This window comes from Sinohyriopsis cumingii, chromosome 9 (assembly GCF_028554795.1).
Source record: "Sinohyriopsis cumingii isolate HCF-2022 chromosome 9, ASM2855479v2, whole genome shotgun sequence".
NCBI lineage: Eukaryota > Metazoa > Mollusca > Bivalvia > Unionida > Unionidae > Sinohyriopsis > Sinohyriopsis cumingii.
Genome location: NC_142969.1, coordinates 92,224,330 through 92,252,270, shown reverse-complemented (window position 1 = coordinate 92,252,270; position 27,941 = coordinate 92,224,330). Strand labels below are relative to the sequence as shown.

Genomic DNA, 27,941 nt, shown 5'->3' with positions numbered 1-27,941 from the left:
CAGTCTTCAGAAGTATTTAATGTTGTGCTTAGATATAAATGTGAGCGAAATCATTTGTTAAAATTATTTATTGCACGAGTAGTAGATTAAATTCCTAGGAATGAATCCTGTACACTGATTAGATTTTGCATTCATCATGAAAAACAACACGTTTACCACTATGAATTTTTGTGCATATAGAAATGGTTGGTGGTCATGTCTATGCATATAATGTTCGCAAATGTGCCACAGATAATCCGCCGGTAAAAGAAATCCAGGAAATGTTGTCACACACACACCAAGTGTCGTCAGAAATGCAAAAGAATCGTCACGTCCTGCTGAATTAGTTCTTTTCAGCGTAGTTAGTAGCCCACGTAGTCTTGAACGATCGCATTCACTTCTTTACAAGTTTCTGTTGTAAAACTGATAACAGAAGTCGTGGCACGGCAAGCTTTATAATGTGTTCGCTGTTTACAATGTCTGACCATTATAACATTTTCAGACGAACTGGTCTTCTGATATAACATTCAGATGCCAATGGATGAAAAATCCATGTTTTGAAACAATGTAAGTTTTCTTTGTGTTCCACTTGAATCTGTACAAACTCTCTGTAAATGCGTTCTCGCAGCTCAGCATGTAATCTACGTATTCTCTGTTTAAACCTATTCACGAGAATCATTCTGTAGCGACCAAGTGAATGCAGCGACACACGGATACCATATGGAATGTTCAAATTAAGCTGATATCTATGCACCCATTCCTGAAGTTTGTCTAGAAATATTCTCTTAACAATACAGCGCCACAAGATACAAACAGTCCCAGAGTACTAAAAATTCGACCAACAGATTCATAACAATGCTGAATAATTCAGCTTGATAAAATAATACTTACAGAACAATTAATATGTCGATTTTACCTACATGTAAGTTTAAAAATCATACGAAGTTGTCTCGCTGCTACATAAGAAGCATAAGTTAGTATCTTAATAATACATTAATATTATCTTAATAATATGTAAATTACTACGTTATTCCTGCCGTTAATAATACATCAATACTAGAGTATTACAATCTGAGTACTACATCAATACTAGAGCATTACATTCTGAGTACTACATCAATACTAGAGCATTACAATCTGAGTACTACATCAATACTAGAGTATTACAATCTGAGTACTACATTAGTGCTATCTTAATAACTAGTAGACATGAAAAAAGAACACGGAGGACAGATTGGTTAAATTGTGCAAAGCTATTAATAATTCGGACTGAACGAAGAAAAAGAGACAGATGCATTCTAAGAAAACTCATTAGAGCAATATACAATGTTGTTTTAATAGATTTTGTCGTTTGTTTTCGAGGACTGTAATATAAAAGCTGTCAGTAGGTTGTTTCAGTGTATATTTGTTAGTAGAAACGAAACGCCAAATCTGGCGGCTGTGCTTTATTTTCCAACTTGTATGTCAATATTGGAATTTTAATTGGGCATTTCTCTATTTCTAGTGCAGGAACTGGATAAAATGTTTTTCTCTGTGTGTGTGTGTGTGTGTGTGTGTGTGCGTGTGTGTGTGTGTGGGGGGGTGGTGGTGGTTAATTGTATATGTCTTTTTGTCAATTTGTAGTATTTTGTGGTCTATTTTTATTTACCTACTATATGTACTTGGCAAGTTAGTAAGTGAATTTGTCACTCAGCAATTCAAACCAAAAACGAAATATAGAAAAAGTACAAATAATAACGTAACAAACTCTGACTTTTATCAAGCCAATTTTATTAACCGTCCAAAATAGTAGATGTTTGGATACACACCATGCACAATTTCTCTAAAACTTGCAGGAATTCATCGATGATTCCTATAAATGATGCTTGAAAGGTGGCGCTGGCAGATCGTTATCACGTCCGTAAATTGCACAGAGTTTAAATTGACATGGACCCTCGTGCCACGCATACCGAACTCCTCTGATGTGACTGCCATGTGCGGTACAGGAAGTGACGTCAAGAGTAATGGACGATGAACTATGTGATGTTATTTTTGCACCAGACCATCCACTGGTTGTTGGACATTGATAGTTAGTGTCCGTAGAATGTGTACAGCAGATCTGGGCACAATAAAGGAAAATAATGCGACATAAACAGGAAGACGACAATTAGCAGAAGATATGTCTGAAGACGATTAGTCAAAAATAATCACAAATTATGCCTCTAACACTTGTAAACATACAACAATCAAGGCACATTGTTAACAACAAAATTAAGTAAGCAGCAGGAAATATGATACAAAGTTGCACGTTACATGCATACCCATTTCTCTCTTATAAGACAGGCAACATGTCATGGGACATTGAATGGATTGTGAAAATATGTAAATCACTACATTGAGATCCGTTGCGACAGAAATCACCAACCATGTTAATGACTAGCTTAGACTACGAGTAACGTAATATTTATCTCTGGAGTGCGCACATTGTAACTGTACACTTATATTTGCATATCCTTGAATACGTAACATGACCATCTAAAGCAGTGGTGTCAAAATCATTTGATATGGCTGTCAGGATTTGATATAAAGTTACTTCTTTCGGGCCACACGTATCATAACTAAGATAAGCATACAAGTTGAACACTAACAATAGATCCAGTCTGTGGGCCATACTAATCAGCCTGTCGGGTCGTATGTTTGACAACACTGACCTAAAGCTTTATGTCCACATGTTTACATATCATATACTGCATAATTCCAAAAACAGATAGATCGGCCACTGAACGGAATGTATGGCATTTTCCTTATCTTTTGGAGGTGAAGTGCACATGTTGCTGGCGACGAAATGAAATCTATGGATTACATTAGAAAGCATATGATACACTGCTTTGATCATGAAATACACCTATACATCATTATATTTCCATTGTCTTGTTGAATCCAAGAGGCACTGTTCACTTTTAGGAAAGACAGTTGAAGGAATTAAAAAAAAATCATGCATCGTGTGTCATGCAGTCTGGTACACGAAGCATTGTTTAAGAACAAATGTGCAATAGTACTAAACGATGCCTTAATTCAAGTGCATGCAATAACCTTAGTCAATTTCGGCGAAATAAGTATCGTAAAATGCTAATCTCGTATGAAAGTAATGTAAACCCCTCGAAGAACGCTATATTTGCAAAAATGTGTCGGTCTAATAAGTTTTAAAATCCTCGCAAATAAATCAACCAATTTATCTCTTGTTCCTTGCTTCAGTTTGTAAAACTCGCAGTTAATTAATGAGTTTTCCTTAGGAGTCTACTGTTTCAAATAATAAATCACCATATTTCGCTAATACATTTAGGGGATAAGCTAGATTTTGGACAATTTAAGAAACCAGTATTCAGGCAAAATAATTGCTGCATTGCAGATAATCTTCAAAAGAGAATATCTCTCCGACAACAATTTGCTATCCATCCATTATCTACTATAAATACCGAGACCCTTTTCATGTTGTAACTTCACAATACCTCAAATCCAGAGTTGCTGCGAACTTCAATTGGACTGTTTCCTTGGCTGAATTCAATTTCTAGCGATGACCCATGGACAGTAAACTTTGTGGGATTCGGGCCCTGGAAGTCTAAACCATTTTCCCCATAAGCAACGGCCCTTGCTGCAAGAACCAGCCTACTGGCTACATCTTCCTTGTCACGAGGATGGACTCTGAATTACAATATTATTATTATCTACTAATCAGCATCGTGCAATGTTGACCAGCTATCATTTATGTTTAATTAGAAATAATCTTTGAATTAAATTTTACTGCTATACTAAGATGAGTCATGTCTGGCGAAGAATCTACCCAATGAAGTACCTAGCCAATGGTTTCTCTATTGGAATATGTCAATTTGTCGTTCGGCTCTCGTTATGCACAAGAAAACACGTTAGGAGAAAATGGAAACGTTATCGAAAAGCTCACAAGCATCTAGATAAAGAATGGTATGGCGAATGGAGAATAACCTCGATGTTTTAAATAGCAACGGACACACTCTTACTTTTGAATAGATTCTACAAAAGTATGGTTAGAACATTTCCTTGGATTGAATGGAGAATGTAGAAAGAATAATAAACTTTGCCACTTATTAACTACCAATAGAAAGACGTTTGCTGATATACAGCCAAACTGGTATACACACGATCCATATGGCGAGTGGAAGTCAGGAAGGTCCATTGCCACGGACATGAAGACATTCTGAAGTTGAGCGTTGGGAACATGTCCGTAGTTGGCAGTCTGTGCCCACCGTAAGTCTGGAAACCCTCTGTTGGTGTCGTTACCATTACCTGCTAGCTATGAAATGCAAATTAATATATATATGAATCCTAGATTTTGCATTAATTGGACCTATTACCGAACTTGGATAGAGGAACAAATCATATACAATTTGTAAGAAAAGAAAAAGTAAACAAATAAAAGGTTAACTTTTAAGGACTTTACTTGAGTTTCACAATAATCGAAAGACCGTATGTAACATAAACAAGAAGAAATATCAAGGAATTATGTGTGCCTCCTGAATCCCTTACCGATATAGATATGTGTTCGTATTCAAATGACCTTGAGCTTGCCTCAAAAGCATAAAACGGGTGATTTGAATGGGCGTATAGGAACAATGCTTACTGACTCCTCGGTCCAAGTATGATAACTATCCTTCAGTGATTGGAATCTCCGACCATGCAGATAAATATGATAAAAACAATTTGAAATAGTTTTGCAATCACTCTGACTTTGCCATAGGGTCACAAAGGCCGTTAATGTGTGTAAATATCAATATGCATTGCTTACTGATTTAAAATACAGACCGAACCAGGTTTCATGCATAGTCATTCCAGAGTTTGATTCGTGAACACACGAAACGAAATTTTACTGAAATTTTAACCAACAAATTCAAATAACACTTAGCTTGAACGAGGATTCAAACAGAGATTTGGCCCAAAGAATATGATAGTGAGCGCTTATTGATTTTAAATCCGCGTGTACTTTTTATCTCTCCCAGTGTTTGATCACATAATAAAACGGTAACCGACCTTAACCTATATTTGCCAGTGAACTTGCTCTTGCCTGGGTGTCTGCTGTATCGTAAGGTTACTTGAATATGAAAGGATCATTTCCCGGGTCCACAGTCCACGTACTTTTGCCATCCTTCCCACAGTTTTGGACTTATAATACTTCAGAAATATTTTAACAAAATCCTTATCTCTTGCGGAGTACTTACCATGTCTCGCCGATGCAGGCAAAGCAAGAAACGTAAGATTCAGATGTTATTTTTCACTGCATATTAATTTAATCTCATGGGGAAAATATTGAATTATATGTTTTTCTTTGGTAATTGTTATTGTTTAAAACAAATATCCGTTATGTACATTGTAATTGTTTTGTTTTTGTGCCCTTCCATTATTTTGATGTGAAAGTTTATTTTCTCAATATTTTCTTGTACAAATTGGAATCTGAAACATCTGTATACCTAAAAGAATAGACTATTTGTTTCTGCAGGTTTTTGTTCATCTAGCTTAAGTATGGTATGTTACCTGAACGAATCCAAACGGGAACGTGTTATTTGTTTCCCCGTTCGACGCCTGGTGGAATTTGTGCCGCCAGTCAGTTATCATAGCGGAAAATTGACAGGCGTACCTATCAGCATGGGGGGAGTTGGACTCTCCTGTTAATGGGAAATTGAAGCGTAGTGTATGCATGGATTCGTCCTTTAACGCATGTACTGAACATTACGTTTTCAAGAGACCAATCCGTATCAGGTAGCATGAGGTACTTCACTCATTAAATTAGAAGTAATTTAGGAATGTTTAGAATGTTTAGGAATTTTTGGTATTGTTTACATACCTACTTCATAGGCTTCTAAATCTTCTATTAGTTTTCCAAACTGATGACTTTCCAAGCACGTATGATAGAGTAAACAATTTTGTCACTATCTTATAAGATGGGTATCTCTTAGCAACATTCGCACGTGGGCTCGCATGAGTACGCGTGTGATGTTTGGACAAATTCAAAACTTCCAGCTGTATCAGCGGGTGTTCATGCATATATGGGCAGAGCGCATCGAATGTGTCCTAAATTTAATGAACACGAACCTCGGTAACGAGGCCACCAACAATTTTAAAGTGGACCTTTTGAAACTAAAGAACAATGCGGTGTTCTGTAACGCGATATAGAATATTTGGGAATGGCTTTGTGTCAACGTTTTCCGGGAGAGCGAGCAAGATTGGATTTGAGGGTTCACACGCAACATATTTGACGGCGGACTAAAGTTGACAAAGTCAATACATATTGGAGCGTCGGTATTAGATTTGTCCAAACCAATTACGTATAAATTATTTTTGCAACAATATAAAGCCACTGTACGGTGACGGAGTTCAAATGCTATGCACGGAAGCATATTTGCTTTTACTGTATGTACCTACCAACGCTATCTACGGGAAAATATGCGATACGTAGCCGATAAACAGATTGGACTCCAGAAAATATAATTTACTATTTAGCAACTAACACGAAAAAAAAGTTGTTACTAGGTTCAGAGATGAGTGCTCGGTTAAACCGATCGAGAAATTCGTGAGATTGTGCCCCGAAATGTGTTTTGTTGTGGTTAGTAACAACATGGTGAACGTTCAAGGAATTATCAGTCCCATATGATAATACACAGCCAGGGCACAACAAACAATCAATTAATAGTCAATGCAGCTTGGGGTCATATTTTGATTAAAAAGAACCTCGCGTCATAAAGGTACGCGATTCTGGATCGAAGTTATAAGTACAATGTTTTATATATGCAGCATAAGTAAAATTACTCGCCGAAGAAAACAAATCAGTTAGAAGGACACGGCGTTTATCTGGAATAGTACCCAACCATCTCTGGCATCAGTGTTTAAGATTATTGCATCTACGTAACGGAACCCGACTGCAGTGATGAGACTGACGAATTTGCCTACTGGGTGCCGGACCTGCTGGCCGTTTATATCAACATCGATGGCGTTTATCGACGAATGTCAACTTCAAAAGTGGTGTTAGCAAACCCTCATATACTCTGAAATATAATCTTGCTAAGGGACAAATAGAAATACACCGCCGGGACTACCCTGCTGTACCAGAACCAACTCGAGGCCAGCTTAGAGTCATGGCTATAGCACATGAAAACGGCAGCAAAAGATGAACCGTCAGGCGTGAAATCAGCCAAAGACTGTTACTTCAACGATGGCTAAAATTCACCGCTGAATGCACCCTGGTCAAAGTCCACGGAGAATGTGTTAAAACAACATTTACTCAGTTAAGAAGAAAATGATACTGATAACAGAACTAGGATGAAAACAAAATTTAGAGGTCCAAATCAGAGGCGTAATCGGTTTGTTTCCATATGAAATATGTGCCAGCTGCAGGAAATGACAATTGCTGGAGACATAAATATTACACCGGAAGATATTTTCTTTAATTTTATCATGGTTTTATTAGTGAAAGAATGTTTGGTTGGAAGTGCGTACGCGTATTTCAGCCTAGCAAGGTTAGCCTGTTCATCAGTTAGTCTACACAAGGACATTGTTAATAGATAATCATTGACAGACAGAGAAAGTTATCGACGTGAACAAATTATCGAAGGGGAACAAAAGCTGCTAGACAAAATCGCACAGATATCGGAGATATATCAATATTAACTGATGGCGATCGCGGAAACCTTTTTCACGGGTGCATTCACGAATATGTCTCTATTCAGAACTTCTCGCACCGGTACAAACCAGTCTCAATGCAATAGGCAAATTTCGCAATGCCTGAAATAATGCTCTTGGGTTATTGAAAGATCTAGAAACTACAAAACGAGGCGCTTACTGCTGAGAAATGTACAAACAAGCAAAATTTCAGAACGAGAGAAGTATATCGTTTATAGCTTCGAGAATTTATAATGCTCAACTGCGAAACATTTGAAAGAAATCTTGAGCCTGAACAATGAGATTGTCCGCGGACTAAAGGTCACGCTAGTGGCACGTATCTACTATTTAATTTGTAGGAAAAAGACGCTTGTCAGTCTAAGGACGATAGCAAGTGATGTTGAGATTCAGCTGCCAAGTGATCCAACATTTCACGATCTGCTGTACCTTTCCGAAAACGCAGAATGGGCTAGAGATTAAAAGAAATACCAGAAACAAATTTCCTTGAGTTTTATGACAATTTTATATAGGAAGCAAAAACGTTCGGCTGCTAAGTAATGAAAGAGAACAAATTTAAAAATAGAACGTGCCTACGAATTTTTCGTTTAAGGGCATGCCAGTTACATTAAAGTTCCAGGAAACTGAGACCTTATTTATGTACGTGCAAAAGTTATTGCATTAAGCATGTTAGTTTTTATTTCCAATCTCTATTTAAGTAAGACACAATTTCCTTTTCCCATGTCAATATACTGCATAGAACATTTTAAACTTGCACAACATATTCATATTACTAGTTTAGCCAAATTGTTCTCAGATATCCGACTCCTATTTTATATCTATGGGATTGACTTTAAATATAAATTTCGATAGAAAGGTTTGAGTGTGTGTGTGTGTGTGTGTGTGTGTGTGTGTGTATCTGCAGACGTATCAATCTACATTGGATAGTATTTTGTATTCCCGCTGAAAAATAGTATATGAACTATATACCTCTAACCATGATTTGATAGCTATTCCTATGTATTTCAGTTCGAAATAATAATCTACTGTTTAGTACAAAATTACATTTGAAAATCTACTACCTATATGCACAAAAGTGACAGTGAATTAATTAGTAGACGCAATATTCTCTGTCAATGTCAGAAAAGTTTCACGGGACTTATGTGATTTCCTACTTTCCTTCGTGCCGACCAACTGAATATGGTACTTTCCACGTCCACTTTGAGGGTCGGTTTCTTTAAAAGGAACAAGACACGGAAGTCAGACTCACCGAAATGATCATGCCAACTAACTGTAGTTGGCTTTAGGTTAAGGCCATCAAGCCCATCCTGTCGCTTAAGCAGACCTCACAAACGTTCCTCAACTTTTCTGTACGGATTCTAAAGAAATAACTAGTCCGTACATTTTCACTGTCATATTGTATATTGTTACATCCAGATAAACAGCACATCAAACCTCTGCTCTCCCAAGCCTTTTTACTTTTTAATGGAGACCAAATATACTGATGTACAAACACTGATACTATATACAAAGGACAGTTCAATTTGCATATTTTTATAATATAATATTTTGTGACGCTGCCAGCACAATCTTATCTTTCGAGGATGATAAACTGTTTTAAAAAAGTTAAATGGTAATAAATGTAAACACTACTGATAAAAATAACAAGTTTGCAACTATTTCCATGCCGAGTTCCATTCCTGGTCATTGTAAATATTTACCCAACAGTGATTGCTTCGTTTTGATTTTTAGCGATTGATATCAGGAATGGCAACTCAATCTACTAACGAATCTTAGCACAGACACGGAACAGGAGCACTATCGACGATGGCTTACAGGCAGTGAAACTCGAGAAACTGTTTGAAATTGTTTGGCGAACTTCATTCATATGGTTTCAGAATAAGAAACCATGATCATCACATGAATGATTTCCTAATCGACTGATTGATAATAGCAATATTATAATCGATGTTTATTTTAGTTATAAATATAGGTTAACGCATTCTACACAAGATCATTTTGCTCTCACATTAAATGCGTACGAATTCGAGCCCACGTGCGAATGATACAAAAATGCACGCGTGCCACGTTATTGTTAAAACCGTTTAAAAATGTTAATTTTGAATCTATATTTTATAAGTTCTGAATCTGCTACAACATATCTGAGATAGTAACTGAATGTACATTAGTTTGACGAAACCGCCAATAAGACGAGATCAACATTTACATTTCTAAAATATTTTTGTCCATGAAATGACATCTCAATGGATAAGGCTGCTGAGAAAATCAAATCAAATATATAAAATATCATTAGCATAAATTTGAAATTATTTTAAGTTTCCAAAACTATATATTTATGCAGCCTAAATCAATATTTTGCGAAAAATGTGACTACTATTAGTGCTTTTCTTAAAGAGTTCCAGAATAGATCGATAAAAAGTTGTCTTAAACCAACCATTATAACTGCATCGTGGAAAAATGACAAAAATACTTATTCATACTTTTTACGGAAGCGTACAATCTCATGTCGACAAAATATCTGCTATTTATATTTAAACAACAATATTAAACATATTCATTTATATTATTTCTTAAAACTTCGGAAATTTAAATTCATCGTCTTTTAATTTATTAGGAATTTCCTATCTTACCTTGGTACCATATCGCCCCATAAATAGTCATCGGTAACAATGGGCTGACCATTGCGTTCCACAAGGCACTTGGCGTATTTTGAGCATTCCTTGGAAGAAATAGCAATTGTAACATATGAGTGAATAAGGAAAAGGAAATATAAGACTATCAATCGACCTGCTAATTAAACATCTAACAATGAACACCCCACCCTCAAAGACTATAAGAGATGAAGATACACAGACAAGCACAGTATATTGATGACGTTAAATCTTATAAACCTGTTGACTCTGTGTCCAGAAGAGGGACATTTTGCCAGAGCTTCGTGAGAGGACCAGGCTTCAATTATTGTTCCTCCCCACGCTGACTCGATCAGTCCGATAGGCCGATGAATATGCGGGTACAGGTACTTGCCATACAACCAACACACAGCGGAGAAATTAGCAAGGGTTGCTGAATTAAAAAATGGATAAAATGTAATGATTGATTTAGTTTACTGTCGCATCAAATAAACAGGAGACGGACAAGGGACACCATGTTAGGGCCTACTATGATATTGCACGACAATTATTATCCTGATTGACACCATCTTCCACATACATATTTCATATTAGGAACACTGACAAATGCAGTTATGCAAGGCTCATTTCCGTCATTTTATGAACTATTTATTAGCAACGAAATATTTAGAACATGTATTATGAAAAATTGAAAGCAACCCCTATATTCATTGTTTATCTTTTTTCCGCACCAAAACCGTCTTACGTAATATTGAAACAATTCCACGCAACCTGAACCAAAATACCTTCAGGTAAAGGGAAAACGTTCACGTAAATTTTTAACATCATCACAACTTCACTTTTTCACTTTTTAAATATTGTCTTTGAAGTTTTGCTTGTTGCAGTGCAAGTTTAATAGAAACATTGACCATATAGGCAGTAATGCCCAAAGTCTTTGTTGCGAGTATGAGCTTTAGGGATGACAGTTCTGAAGAAACAATCAACAAACGAATTAGGTAAATGTCCTACTGTTTCATAGTAGCGGATCATTACCTTTACGTTCAAACTATTGTATATACAATAGTTTTCTTGCATCTTTTGTTATGAATGTTAGATCATATGGTGAGAGGGTCAAATAAAGTGGCGAAGATTGTAAGGAAATGAGAAACAAAATACATAACGTTATCTTACTTAAGTTTGGCAAGTACCAGTGGGACTCATGCGACAAGTCTGTGAGCGATGTATCAGCTGTATCCCGTTTTGTATTGAATATTCGAATCTCTGCATATTTCGCAGCCTCATTCAGCTCCTCAGTGTGGTTGAAAACCTAGCAAATACATTTCAATCAAATGCGAACATGAATATATTTAGTATTACATAAAAATAAACTCTCCGAACTTGAATGTTGAAAAGGACTATGTCCGTTTACAAGCAGAAATCAACCGTGGATTCAATGTTCAAAATTTAAATTTTTTGATGAAGGGTAAATGCATGAACGAGTGGTTTAGAGCTCTGGTGTACTGGAGATGGGTGTTTAATGCCTTTTCTTTTTGTACGGGTTTGATGCCTGCTTGGAACGAATTATAATCATTTAATTGACGAGACTCGTGCGATATATAAAGTTAAATATCAACTTACTGTATCCGTGTATGAAAGGGTACCATATCATGTTAGTTGTTGAGTCTCCCTAATTACTGATACTACTGATGTTATTATAAAACTTCACACTAACACATCATGGAGGTTAGATGGGATTCACCAAAAGATTCCAAAAATGCCGCGCTTTGTTAGTCTCGGAGTCATTGAAGATTTAATTTATTGTAGCATCACTGGTTGTAGCAACTGCATTATGTTAAATTATTTACGATTCATAAGGAAAATGAAAACAATGAGTCATCTAAATATTGACAATGACCTGTCCTATTTGTAATTTCAAAACATGTCGTGAAACATGTCGGGATTCAAAAGGAAAACGAAAACAATGAGTCATCTAAATATTGACAATGACTTGTCCTATCTGTAATTTCAAAACTTGTCGCGAAACATGTCAGTGTGCATATTTTTGGACATCTTAACAAGAACCAACTCCTCCATAAATTGAAGTCAGGTTTCGGACAGAAGCAATGATATCAAACTGCATTGACGAAATTTATAGACCAGTGGTTACTACAAGTTTCTTTAAACTAAGTTACTTGACTCATCTAATATCTTACTAACATAAAACAGGTTGTTTGTACCGTTATAGTATTAACTTGTTATTCAAGTTTAAGTTCAAGCGGTGTTTCTCAAGGCTCTATATTGGAGATTGTTCTTTTCCAGTGGTTTATGAATGACAGTTTTTAATGTAGTGTACCCACAAGTGGATCCTTCGCTGACAATTTTATATTGCATATATCTAGTAAATATCCTTATTTCATTCAAACTATTCTGCAAATCGAATTCAAAAGATGCATCAGATTGGTTTCAACAAAACAGAGTGCATATTAATGTATGTAAAACGAAAGGTATCGATATAGTAACAAAGGCAGTGCTTGTCCACTAACACAGATTATCTTATCACTCAAAATGGCTTAAACGTGTCTAGTGTTATTTGCGTCTTGGTATCTGCAGTAATCACCGCCTCAGCTGGAATTGGCATTTCATCAACACCGTAACTGGTATTGAAACTCGCTTGAACTTAATATTTCGGGATATATTTTACCATTGATAGACTACGGATGTGCCTTATTGGGATACACATCCACTTATGATCTATCCAGAATCGACAAAATCCCCAAATGCATCGTGAATAAAACTAAAACGTTTTATTACGAATCTCGAATATTTAGTTTTGACGTCAGTAATTGCTACCAGAACCTTAATGTAAGCTTCATTTTAAAGGAATGATACAATATAAGCCTCTAAAAGATCTATCTGAAACGTATACCTCTAACCTAACTGAATTAAGGTCACCAAATACTAAAAGTTCTTTCCTATCAGCAAAAAATAATGAACTCCATATTCCAAGGTCGAAAATTAAGTTTCAAAAGCTCTTTTACCGTATTTGCACACACCTTTTGGAATTCCTAATCCCTAAGAATACGTAATTCAAATTTCTTTGCATCTTTGAGAACATCGTCGGCAAAATTCATTTGCAATTAACCGGAATGATATATTAAAGCCCCCTCCCATCCTCAGTTTAGAATTGTGCCATTGTATCCAACGATAATCTGTGCAGGTTTTATTCTACTTATGTATCTATGACTTTTGACATGTTCAGATGAGAATATGTCTGTATACAAAACAGTTGATAGTATCTGTTGACCACTATAGCTATATATATATATATATATATATATATATATATATATATATATATATATATATATATATATATATATATATATATATATATTAATTCATTTTGACTGTGCGCGTACGTGTGTAAGTACTTCCGATCGTGTTTACGTTACATTTTATAACATAACCTGTGAACATATTTAGGACCAGATTATTTATGTTTCCGCCACGATGACATATATATTTACCATCTTTTATGTTCCTGTCTTGAAGCTATGTACTGTATATTGAATATCCATACGTGTGTGTTTTCATCCACATGTTTCATTTAATTATGTTCGTTAGGTTTATGATATCGTCCTCAATGTTAGGAAAGATTCCTCTTCATTCATCTTTGTTGCTTTAAATGACAGAATCAGCACGATCTTGAATAGACTCTAAAGACCATAAAAGTATAAATTGGATGCATATGTAAGACGTATTATATTTTCATTTTTAGAACAATATATGACCACCTCAAATGAGAGGCATTTGTGGCAAAACCAAAATATACAACAACCAATATATATAACATGAGCGATTGATTTACACTGTCAAATAACAAAGTCTAGAAAAAACATCCAGTTGGTTCAGTATAATTTGTCCTTTAGAAGACATTTAGATAATATAGGGAATTCAGAAGCTAGACTATAGTTTCTTATATTTGGTTTCACTTACGTGGTTCATTGTGAATCCCATGTTACTCTGACCAGAACAGAACCATACATCGCCAAAAAGGACATCAGAAAGCGATGCCGATCCTTCGCTTGAGGATACATGAATAACGAACGGTCCCTTACTTTTTTGAGCCGGAAGTTTGACCTTCCATATTCCCGACGAACCGCCATGTGGGTTTGCAATAACTGTTGTTGTGGTGACCTCATTGTTGTTAAGACTTACATGGACGTTGTCCCCAATCTTGTGGGCAAAACCCCATAGCACAGCTCTATGTGGGGCTCCTTGTAGAACCATGTGGTTGCCGTAAGATCTGGCAAAAGATATACCAGACGCGCCATCCACGTCTAACGACAATTAAAATAAAAGGATGAAATTAGAATGCAATCTTATAATTTTAATATTTTGCATATAGTCCATATATTAAAATCTATTTCAGACAGTACATGGAAACTTGTCTTGAGTTCCGCTTGCTGCAACAGATGAACTATGGAACAAGGTATATAATGATATGTCCTGTTTTTTTATTAATTTTATTTAATACACCTTTTTAAGTTTGACCAGTATGATTCTTTTGCCGATCTATGTATGCTGTAAATGCGAATAGCAACAATCTTTGCAAATAATTGCCGTACGCAAGATCACATGAAAATCTGGCACTGGTTCATAAGTAATAATTGGCGTTCAATCGTTTCAGTGCGCTAATGGGACATTTTCTGCAACTAAAATGAGCACAATTAATTATTTTAAATGCATAATAATATAACAGAATTGATATATGACATGAATGTTCAGAAATTGTAGAATTGTATCAATTTCCTTTTACTTACCTGTCCTACAAAAGTAAAAACATACTACCAGAATTTTCCACATCAAGACTGTATTGTCCATCGCTGCTATAATATACAGCGCATTTAGGTTTCTGAACTTATCTCACATGTAACACACGAACAGAGATAAGACGCGGTCTTACGGGTTCGCTGAATTCGATAACGCAAGGATTGAACATTGTATTGCTGCATTTTATAACACGAAGAAGCCGATAACTTCGCCTACTTATTTGATTTTTTGCAGACTTCAAGATAAGTTCTGTTTACAAAATATATATTTCTGATCTAGTTTTCATAGATGGATCATAATACGGAATGTATCTTGTGATGTTTTCTGTCCGTCTGTTTGTTTCTCATTTCATTTCTGCACAAATAATTTGTGTTGACCACCATTCCTGTTACTCAATTTGGCAAGTAGCTTTCTTTTTTGACAAGAAAGGAAATTTATAATCAAGGCGTTAAAAGGTCCGAAGTCAAGGTCAGAGGGACTCCAAGACGAGATAAGTTTCCACAAAATAATAGTCTGGCCTGGAGTTGAGAGAGAGAAGAAACATACTGAATTCGTTATCAAACGTCAGATATCTGGACATAAAATAAAAGGTTTTCCATAAAATGGGTAAAATTATAATATTAAGAACGTTTAGGAGGTAACATGTCGACAGAAGAATCGTAAAGAAAGTGGACACCGTGTTTTATTGCTGGTCAAAGGGAGAATAAAATCATACCTTGTGGACTATGAGCCAGACTACTCTGAAAATGGCAAATGTTCGCAATTTTGACCCTAGATAACTAGCATAATTAAGAATGCATAAATAAAATGTTTCAAAGAGTAGGTCATTATTGTATCTTGGATGGACGGGAACTTGTAAATCATGCCTCATCAATTAATGTCTTATTATTTTATTAACTTTGTGGTCAAAGTTTTACAAATACTCAGCCAGAGAAGATTCAACATTGCGAAAGTAATACCCGTATTTCTATATTACAAGAATGGCTCTAAAAACAATATATGCCTTCCTTACATACTTGCCCACCACAAACCCTTCTAAAAGGAAAAGTTTAAATGTTTCACTCTTGCGTCTGAAACACCATGCTTTATCATATATTTTAATTCTCGTCGAGATTCATTATAATTTACAACACGCACTCATAATCACACTGCTTATTAATGAAATATTAAATAAATTTCCAATTAACTATTTCAATTATATCTGAATTCATTATAGCATTACAAAACAAGATATGGCTATTTATGATATTATACTAATATGAAATTGAAAGAGAAGACCTTATTCAATTTACCGTTTTTCTTCGTTTCTTCATATCATCAACTTTGCAGATACAACAATTGTATCACAAGCAAATAATTATTGTATCTAAAAGTATGTCCTTACAAGCACGTATTATATCCACAGTTTTGGATATACATTGTCATCAGTAAAATTCTTCCCTAAACTAGTCTTTCCGTATGTCCGTGCGTCCGTCACTCAGTCTACCGGTAAAATGAACTCCATTTGCACCGATTGACGGAGAGTGATCATATGTGGTACAAATTTCACAATAATGATTAGATGACAAGGAAATTTTCGGGTCTGGTTTACTTTTGGCCGATAGTGAATGTACATCATTATAAAATGTCTTTCTTGGTTCTTGGTTAGCTCTAAATTATCCAAAAGGGCATGATTCGGTTGAGAGATATCGTATCTACTCACGTGTTATACTTTTAGATATAGTCTATACTCCCAGATGGTGTGTCGATACGCGAATGGGATTGGGCGTGTGGCCTGATCGCTCGTTGTTTCTAAAACTCACATTGTCTTTTAGCAATAGAGACAGCCACGGGACCCGTCATGACCGATCCAAAAATAAGCCTTTTGATCACAGTAGCGACTAGGGGGCATATCATTTATTATCTTTCAGTTGATGCCACTAAAACACTTGTGTGTTCATTAGTACTTTCAAGATTGGACTATTGTAACTCATTTCTGTCTGGTTCATCTCAATATCTGCTCAAGAAACTTCAAAAAGTTCAAAACACAGCTGCTCGGATCATACTTAGAATACTACGATCAGAGCACACCTACTCGCTGCTCTGTACCCTATACTGGCTATCCATTCGATCCAGAATCAAACACAAAATTTGTTCTCTGTGCTACATTTCACTGTCGGACTCTAGTCCAACATACCTATCCGACCTCACCCATGTGTACACACCAGCAAGATACTTACGCTCCTCTTCTGACAATCGCATACTCATTATTCCCACTATGAAAACAAAGTCCTATGGACAGCGTTCTTTTGCATACCAGGGCCCAGCAACGTGGAATGAATTGCCCACTAACTTAGACACAAAGACACAGTGATCACGTTCAAGAGTGCTCTCAAAACTCACTTATTTCGACTGCAAGAACAAACTTAAAGACCAAATAATGTTTCCTACCTTAAATATTCTCAGCATTTTTTTTTTAATGTTTTCTAATTTCATGGTATTTGTTTCTGTAATCATATCATTATATATTTTTTTATCTTATAGGTGTTGTTTAATGTTGTAAAGCGCTTAGAGCTTCTAAAGATTAGGCGCTATACAAAGTCCTCATTATTATTATTATTATGGCTACTAACTTCTTCTGACAGGCTTAGGACTAAAGACAAAATGACAGTCTGCAACTTACAGGTGAAAACCGTTGGCTCCGTATCATTGACAGTTAGAGGATCCTTCGCAATATATAATTCAGTCTTAATAATTTTTATTGCATCTGGTTTCGAAACCAAGAAAAGGAATGGCATAGACCCTGCAGCATATTTAAAATGTAGAACAAATTCAGTAAAAGATATTGATCAACCCAAAGGTAATGGGTACTGCAGCTTTAGAGAAGAAAATGATTCGAGTTAAATTCTTGGTCAGGATTATTTAGTTATTTGTACTGCGCGGTAATAAATCATATGAGCAGTACTGTGACGACAAAGGGGGAATGAAGGGAAAAGAAAAACACAAAAACGTCAGCCTTACAGTATTATATCAGTCAATTGTATTAATTATTACATATATAAAAAATGTGATTATAAAAAAAGACGTTACTGAAATATTTAACTGAGGCTTGAATCTTGTCGACGGTAAGCCACGACTGTATACTGCCGTGGCTTTACAATGATATGGACTCTCATGCCACGCATACAGGTAAACCACACCTGTATACTGCCCAGTGTTTAAAATGACATGGACTCGCATGGCACGAAATACAGGATTCCTCTGATTTGTCGACCATTTCATGTACAGGAAGTAACGTCCGTGGTAATACACGACCTATTTCAGTTACCTGCCATCAAATACTCGAAGTCTGGTACTAACTCACAACCGTTTGCACTGCAAAAAATATTGGTCGTATTTAGTTGTGCAAATCAAAGTTACATTTCATTCCATCACTCAGTGATGCCACGAGAATTTCATTTTTGTGCAATGTCAGTGTATATAGGCAATTACAATAATTTGGCAAAGCTTAGACTTTTATTTGCTCGATCTCAGTACTCTTAAGTCTTCAGGCCTATCAACTAACAAGAATGTGAAAAACTTTGTCATTTGCTGCAAAATCCAGATGTGAATACTATCAACTTTTATAGGTATATACGGCTGTTAGTGTAGCTAATACTATGTTATGCGACGTTTAACAAAGTTACGTTATCGGCAGAAGAAAGCCAATGTTTAAATGATTTGTCAACGTGATCTACCTCGAAATCATTTATTAGAAACCACTGTGTTGCGGCAATATTAATGCATCTTGTTCCCACGGCTAAATCCAAGACATTCTCGGCAAAAAATGTTTCCCTGACAAGAAAATCGTTCTGACCAGATAGATTTAAACTTTAAAAACTTGATTTATCGATGGTGATAACACGTTGTAAAACGAAGATACAATTTAACGTTGTTGTTCGAAAAAGTAATATTTTAAAAAGACAACCATTTTGGCATTTCGCATGACAAAGGGGAATATGCATTTACGTGCAGGCAACTTAATTTGTCTTGCAAAGATAAGCACATTGTCAGGAAAGACAACAAATAATCGGCTACATTTAACAACTTAATGATAAATGTTGATTTAATAAAATGTCGAACACTATTTTGCAAGTCTCGTAAGCAATGTCGTTTACTGTTGGTCACATGCAGAAACAAAATTTAAAAATAGACTTTTATCTGCTTAAAAATAAATGCGTTTGACCGAATGTTTCTCAGTCATATTAGTTTGTATATGGCTCACAACTGTATTTGCAAGTATTTGGTTTTTATTTTCGTGGTTTTTTTTTAGCACTAACTCAAATCCTTAGATGCTCCTGAGATCGATAGGACTTTCGGCGTGGCTAACTGCAATTACCAAAGATGAACCATGAACATTGAACGTGGTGGGAAACGGTTCCTGGAAGCCTGCATTCTTTTATCCATACACCATTACCCTTCGGGCAAGCACCAGTCTGATGGCTACACGACCCTTGTCATGGGGATGAATACTACGAAATTCGTGTATCATTAAGTAGATTCTTACTTCAAATACACTCACACACGTGGGGCAATAGTTAAATTTAAATGTCTCATTACAGTGGTTACGAGACTAAAAGTTTTAACATTAGACTATTATTGATTTGCTATCATCCTCCATTACCAAGGACAAGAATATCTTGCGAAGGAGGTATATATTGACAGTTTAAAAATCAATTATATTTCTCCAGGCTACTAAGTATGTTCAGTTTGTTATTATCTAGAACGACCGCTCCAGTAGCCTAGTGGTTAGAGCGTCCGCCTCGGATGCGGGAGGTCGTGGGTTCGATCCCAGGTCGAGTCATACTAAAGACTTACAAAAATGGCGCTCAGCATTAAGAGATTAGTGTTAGGACTGGTCGGCCTAGTGTCAGGATAATGTGACTGGTGGGACATCATGCTACATGTCTGCGGCATGATGCCCAAGTGCTAGACATTACTATAAACTGCCACACTGCAGATATCGTAGAGATATGACTGACAAATTGTTAACATTCCAAATCACACACACACACACACACACACACACACACACATTATCTAGAACACTATTGAACAGTAGCACATCTTTACGTATATATTATACGTGGTTATTTGACATGGAGTTTAATATTGGTCGTTTGATTGGTATAAGCAGCAGGGAAGGCGAACAGCCTTTAATTGGTCCACCCGTGGATCGTCAAAATAAAGCTTCCTGGAGAAAAATCACCGAAAAACGCTTTATTTACTAAAAATAAATCCTCCTTGGTGATCTATTTGTGTTAGTCTAATAAGACCATTTCCCGTGTCGAGTTTGAAAGCACGCCTTCCCTGCTGCTCTACATTTCATCCAAAAATTTTATCTAGTCCGATTCGATATCTTGTTCGAGGGTCATGTAAATTTATTGTTATAAAACCATGTGGAGATGATTGAGCCTCACTAAATATATTTCTAAATTTAATTATATCCATGTCACCACCACACCTTGTTTGATGAATATTTCGTAGCGTATGCGTATCAACTCCATTAAAAACAACTAAAACGGTGCAATTGTCTCTGATAACCATTAGTATCTGCGTGTAGCGTTGAGTTACATAAATAACGTCGGTATTTTTGTGTCTTCCTCGAGAAAATATTCTAGTAGGATTTGATTGATTATCTAGCATTACATCGTCGTACACAACTAAATTATTAATGAGTCCATCAATAGAATCAACTGATGGTGCTTCAGTAATATCGGTAATAAAATCGATAACATCATCACCGTTATCACTCAACAATTTTGCATTCTCGTTCAAATCCTTTGGTACATCATAGCATCGCTGATCATCAACGCTCGATGCTACTAAATACAACTTGTCCCATTTCAACCACCTCATTATTAAATTAAGCAATAACTGTGTTTTTCCACTACCAGATGGACCTATGATAATCATTCTAATAGAATTCGGTAATGCAGGATGGTGTTTGACTGGTGCTCTTTTTCTTGTCGCGGAAAATCAATTACATTCATGATATATTTATACTCATGGATTCATATTGTATAAAATGTAAGACGCGTACTCCAACAATTGATGTAACTACGGTCACAACAAAAAAAAAAAAAACAACAGAGTAGCTGCTACTGGTAAATGTGAAATATGTGGTACAAAAAAAATTTAGATTTATTTCTGCAAAAAAAGAAGAAAACATGGAGGTGATATCACAACAAAATTAACAAAATTACCTGGTATTCCTCTTGCTAAATACCCAGAAGAAAAACATCTTCCTGGTTATAGTTATTGTGGTCCCGGAACTCGACTTGATATCAGACTCGATAGTCAGGATCATCCAAAATCAGGCGAAGAACCAATAAATGCTATTGATCGAGCTTGTCTTGTTCATGATATTGCTTATAGAAGTAATAACATCCAAGACAGGCATCTCGCGGATGTAAAGTTAATTCACGCGTTAGACTCTATTCCTGATAAAACTTTCAAGGAAAACTTAACTGGTTGGTTAATAAAATCCGCAATGAAAGGAAAATTAGCGTTAGGTGCTAGTTATATATAATAATGGAATCAATTTATTATTCCCCAGTTGGATTCTGGAAAGGTAAAGCAGCGATTAATAAACTTGCTAAAGCAGCAAAAGTAAAATACCCTACTGCTAAATTATGGTTATCAAAACAAGCAATATGGCAAATTTATCTACCACCACCCAAACGAATTCGATATGCACATTTTAATGTTAGTGTTCCTAATGAAGTTCATCAAGCTGATATCATGTTTTTACCGCATGATACTATTAATCAAAAAACATATAAATATATTCTGACTGTGATTGATATTGCTAGTAGGTATAAAGAAGCAGAACCATTATCAACAAAAACTGCAGTTGATGTAGCTAATGCTTTTGAAAGAATTTATCAACGAGGACCTCTTCGGTGGCCACATTTATTACAGGTTGATCTTGGTAGAGAATTTCTTGGTGCTGTATCGTCATTGATGAAACAAAATAACGTTAAAATACGACGAGGTCACACTGGAGTGCATAATGATCAAGCAATTGTTGAAAGGTTTAATAGAACACTAGCCGAGCGGTTATTTGGATATCAATACGCGAAAGAATTTATTCAAGATAACAGATCTAACGAGTGGGTAGCAAGATTACAAAATGTAATAGCTGCATTAAATAATGAAACGACCCGAGGAATAAATATGAAACGAGTTAACGCGATCAGAAAAAATTTTTTACCGATAAAACGACGCAATTTTTCAGAGCAACCGGTATTAGGTAATATCACAGTAAGATATTGATATAAACCAGGTGAAGTTGAAGGCGGCAGAAAAAGAGCAACTGATCCTATTTGGAGCATTACAACACATAAAATATCTGGCGTAACGAGATCAACTGGTATACCAGCGATTTATATACTCGATTCAACTGCTCCTCAGCGTGGATTCAAGCGTGAAGAATTACAAGTAATTCCGGAGGACACTCAGTTACCACCTAAATCACTTAACTAGCACCAGCACCTTTACGTCGATTACACTCAAGACAGGTCAACATAGTATTTTCTCGTGTATGACCAAGCTTATTCTTTTTCTTTCTACGATGAATTGTCTTGGATCATTTTTTGGATACCGCCATAGCATTATACAATTACAACTGGCGCAGTGATTATTCTGTTGTTGTTTCAGCGATATAATAAACTCAACATCAAGATCAAATTTTCGATTATTTTTTTTGTCAAATCGTTTATAACCAGCTAATTTTTTTCTTATCATATCATCATCGATTTCATCGTCAATTACTGATTTGTCTAAGACAATTCTTTTCAACTGAGCTATTTTTCTAAACCGAGATACTGCAAGATAAACTAAATTCGACCACTCGATGCAATCATCGACGATCCAAACTCGAGTATCAGTAATTGTTAATCCCTGAGATGAATGAATCGTCATCGCGTATCCAAGTATCCATGGCGATTTGTCTGCGTTTAGTGCTTCTTCAACGAAATCGATATCAACTGTAACAATAACATTCAACACTAGATTTTGTTTTCGTTGTCCTGGTACATCAACGTCAATATTTTGCCGTCGTGTATCTGCTGCTCGATAACATAACGGCAGAGGTAATGTTGGATACTTTTCTCGTTGCAACTGAAATAATTCTCGTTGAAGTGTATCACGAACTATTTTTCTACTTGCAACTATTAAATCGTTTGGTCTCCATGATTTAAAAAAATCCTTCATTAATGTTTCTGAAATTATTTTACGCATTACTTCACATTGAATTTTATTCTGCTGTAGTCTGATTAATTTTTTAAACTCACTTAATTCTGTATCAAGTGATCTGTGATCGTCAGTTATTTCTTCATAGTAATCAACAAAATTCTTCAACTAATTATGTGGAGACGCCCCATCAGCAGGTGGTGGTTGACCGTGATCACCGGACATTATTATAGCAGTATTTTTTGTTAACAACCAATCGAGAAATATTTTTAATACCTGCAACGAAACAGTACAAATTTCATCCCAGATAATAACCTTAGGAACATATTTTTCACCTATTCAATCTTGAGTCCATAAATCACCCTTCCATCTGAAAAAAAAACTGTGGTAGGTACACGAATTAACCCCTCGTTGCTTCATCTCTCGCGCGAGTCTATGAGTAGGTGTTAACACGATCATATCAGAATTCTGAAATAAATCTATTACTCGTGTTGTTTTACCTGAACTACCTAATCCATTTAGGTAAACCGTTTTATGTCTAGATACCGGATCATATACCTATGGTTCTAACGACAGATCCAATATTTCATCGCGATAATAATTATCCTTGACCACAACATCGGCTGATTCACAGTAATCAAGAATATAATATATAAAATCTAATTCAGCATCATCCATAATTAATCGTGAATGATGCCGTCAGTGATCATATGCTCCACCTTGAGTAAATTTTCCAATTATTTTTCTACCGAGATCCTTTGCTGTTTTTTCACTGTTGTTGAGTTTGATTTTGAGAATATTAGGAGCATCATTAACAATTACATCAACATGAATATCAGACAGTCTCGTGAATACTCCTCGATGACCTCATCAATTGTGATATTTTCTCGTGTTGGTAACCAAACCGAATTTTGTTTTTTATATGATATAATAGCCTCGCTGACTGTCAGCGATGTTAACATTAAACAATCAAGCATAAACCTGAATAGCACTATCGGAACCCAGCGTTTTTCAGAAAAATGTCTGCCAAACCAAACGTAACAAATCCTAAGAAGATTTTTAGCAAAACTCGAATGATACCACACGAGCAAATCCTGTCAACGGAAAATCTGGTAACGGACCATTAATTGATACTCGTGTCATTTCATTTGTGGGATGACCAAATTTTTAAAGTATTCAGCGCATTCACCTAGTCCTAGAAAGCTTCCTGGATAACACGCGACCATATCAACTGATGTCATATTTTTTTAATCATATTTGGTATTCCACAAACCGCCCTGTCCGTACTCGATACAATTCATTTGGACATCCTCGGGGAATTCATTGCGAGTTGGTTTCCACGAGTTTTTTTCTCGAGCAGCATGAGCAGCAACTGATGGAATTGTAAAACAATCGATTAATAATTGTTCTGTATTCAATGAATATTTTTTCTGCTAGTTTTTTCATCTCATTATGTAGCGACTCCTTTCGATATAAATCACCATTCGGTCTTACAAACTGATCATACTCTTCTTCAGAGCTCTTGAATAACCACACTGATACAGGATCGTTTTTACTTATTTCATAAATAAAATCAAATAATTCTGACGAGTAAAATTTTACAGCTCGATTTCGCAGAAACAGAGTTACCGCAGATGTCCACGCGTGAACATTATGATCAATGATTTCAATTGGCGTTCCTTTTGATTTATTCGGCGATTCATATAAAATCTCTCCCGATAGAGTTTTCACTACCATCGGAAATTTTAGTTTACTTGATAGCTCAGCTACATCATTTATTGATGCTCCTTTATCAGCAACCGATTTAGCCGACGCGGTTATTTTTTCTCGTCTTAAGTCTGTTAAACCAGCCCCTCGTTTTGTGTTTGTAAAATGTTCTATTACTCGCTCTACCACACAATTCAACAAAGAAAATTACATTGGAGCAAGATCTCTGATGTTAGGTTTATCGTTAAGTTGATAAATCCCATAGACAACTGCTGTTACAGGATACGATCTTTCATAATATGTTTTGTCAATTCCAGTTAATAAACCGGGTTTAGAATCACCACCTACAACAACAGTTTTTTCTCCACTAACTATAGGATGGCGTTTATCACGAACGATCCACACATCAAAATCATCCGTCTGCACAATAAATTTTATTCTAAAAATAAATTTCTTATCACGATGATGAACCCCAATATAATCGATGATTCTCTTTGCTCGTATATCATTCATCGTGTTATCAACGACACCTTCGGTGTTGTGGATAATTTTCCACGTGGACCATACATGAGATGCTCCATCATCATAAAACTCTTTTATGGGGTTATTAATTTCGATCAAACCATTTTCAACATCATCCAGATCGAATAAAGGTTTTGTTGCAGTCATAATATATTTTAAACAAATATTCAATATGAATAATGAATCAATGCAAATGGTTAATGATCGGTTCATCAACTAATTGTGGAAAACCCTGCAGAAAAGAATTCTGTGGACAGCATCTACAATGTATTCGTAGAGGTGGTTCAGGACCAATACCGTGCCTGAGATGTGGAGTTGGAGTCAGAAGAAAAACAATATTGTGTTTAGAAGCGGTGGAAAACATATAGAGAGTTAAAAAGAAAATACGACAAAAAATAATGATGATGACAGAGTTATCAAATGCAAAGAGGATTATATAAAAAGTTTTTTAAACAAACCTTAATTTAGACAAATGGTATTATTATAATGAGCGGAGAATACGTAAAACATCCATTCATTGAAAACTATGAAGCATCTTGTGATGGTGTGGTTAGAAATTGCAGAACGAGAAATCCAATTGGTAGAGTTAGTAATACTGGTTATCTTGATTTCATAGCCGGAAAGAAAGGTTATTTCAATCATCGCTTCGTCTATGAGTGTTTCTTTACAGTAATTAAAGACTGTCTTGTAATTGATCATATTGACGTAAATAAATTGAATAATTAAATATCTAACCTGAGAGCAATTACTCAAAGCGAGAATTGTGCAAGTGGAAATGATGGCCGTCATGATAAGAGTGCTAAAGTGGTTAAATCAATAAATTTAGAAACCGGTGAGGAAATAATATTTCAGTAGATGAATTCGGCTGGTAAATATTTTGGTATTCACTCCACTTCGGTACGACATGCTGCAGAAAAAATAACTAAATCAGCGTTTTCTTATCGATTTGGTAGTTGGATTTCGTTTTCCTATATTCCTCTGGTGCTAGATAATGAATAAAACCAAAAAGGATTTCTTTTTCTAAAGAAAATATTTATTTAAAAATATGATATTGATATAAGAATAAAGAAAATATCAATGAGATAATTACTGCTATTGAAAAATTGGACGACGACGGAATAAAAATATCGGACGAATTAAATACTGAAAAAAATTTATTCTGATTTGGAAACACTACAAGAGAGTAAATATGAGGGACGATATGTTCTGCCATCCGAATACAGGTTTATAAAGAAAATTCAGTCTGCGATGTATCATTTACTGGCTACCATAGACAAAACGCAGATAAAAGATTTCGTTGATTTATCTCGTGCGATCTAAAAAATTAGATCAGAGTTGTCTCACGAATATGAAGCAAAGAAAATAATTAATACTCGTGTAAGACAATTAAGAAAAATATTGGAAAATGAATAAATTTATTTACTGAAATATTTTTTTTAACTGAAATATTTATTTTTTCACCGGAATATTTTTTTTTTACTGAAATATTTTATTTTTTACTGAAATTGGTTGATTTTGACGGAAATTGATTGATTTTGACTTGTAACAACCCTATCAAAATTGACTTTTCGAATGATTTTCATGATAATGACTAGCAATCACCCTATCAGAATTACAAAATCAGTTGATTTTCATGATTTTGACTAGCAACCACCCTATCAGAATTGACATTTTGAATGAAATTTATTGTTTTTTCTGAAATATTTTTTCACCGAAATATTTATTTTTAACTGTAATATTTATTTTTTCCTGAAATTTCATGATCTTGACTACGAACCACCCTATCAAAATTACAAAATCAGTTGATTTTCATGATTTTGACTACCAACCACCCTATCAGAAAAATAAAATGTCAAATTTCATGATTTTGACTAGCAACCACACTATTAAAATTGACTTTTTCAGTAAAAAATATTATTTTTTTTACTGAAATATTTTTTTTTACTGAAATATGTTATTTTTCACCGACATTTTTTAAGATCTCACGAGTAAATTAATACTCAGTGTTTCGTTTCTCAGATCCAATAAATTTCCTGACTGATCAGTTAATTTAAAATTCATTTTTGATAACGAACGTCTATGGCATCTAAGATAAACCTGATTGATTGGTTCTTGTACGATTAAAAACCCAGGTGGCATATCTTTTGGCGAAAATGAATAAAGAATAAACCCCTGTTGAGCTTGATTTGATATTGTTGTGTCGGTGCTGGAGCTACCATCAATGGCATCACAAACTAGATTAACTGCGACAACAGATGTTATATTGACTATTCCTGGTGAAATATGTCGTCCTTGCCCAGATGGATCGTTATTATATCCATGAACAATTGGCGCAGGTAGTGATTTTCTCCACGCGGCTAGTATTTCAGGAAAATATTTATCAATGGTATTATTGGC

At 35.4% G+C, this 27,941-nt stretch overlaps 1 protein-coding gene across 1 annotated transcript in view; it reads right to left on the bottom strand.

Annotated features, from left to right (window-relative positions):
* Positions 1-1,754: 1,754 nt before the first annotated feature.
* LOC149792242 (uncharacterized) overlaps positions 1,755-27,941 on the bottom strand; it is a 46,629-nt gene continuing 20,442 nt past the window's right edge. The window contains exons 10-17 of the mRNA XM_089969549.1: positions 14,265-14,608; positions 11,460-11,595; positions 10,551-10,722; positions 10,290-10,378; positions 5,521-5,651; positions 4,134-4,285; positions 3,468-3,660; positions 1,755-2,077 (exon numbers count right to left, since the gene is read on the bottom strand). Of these exons, the coding sequence (XP_089825675.1) occupies positions 1,832-2,077; positions 3,468-3,660; positions 4,134-4,285; positions 5,521-5,651; positions 10,290-10,378; positions 10,551-10,722; positions 11,460-11,595; positions 14,265-14,608 (1,463 nt within the window). The 3' untranslated portion in view covers positions 1,755-1,831. The remainder of the gene's footprint in view (positions 2,078-3,467; positions 3,661-4,133; positions 4,286-5,520; positions 5,652-10,289; positions 10,379-10,550; positions 10,723-11,459; positions 11,596-14,264; positions 14,609-27,941) is intronic.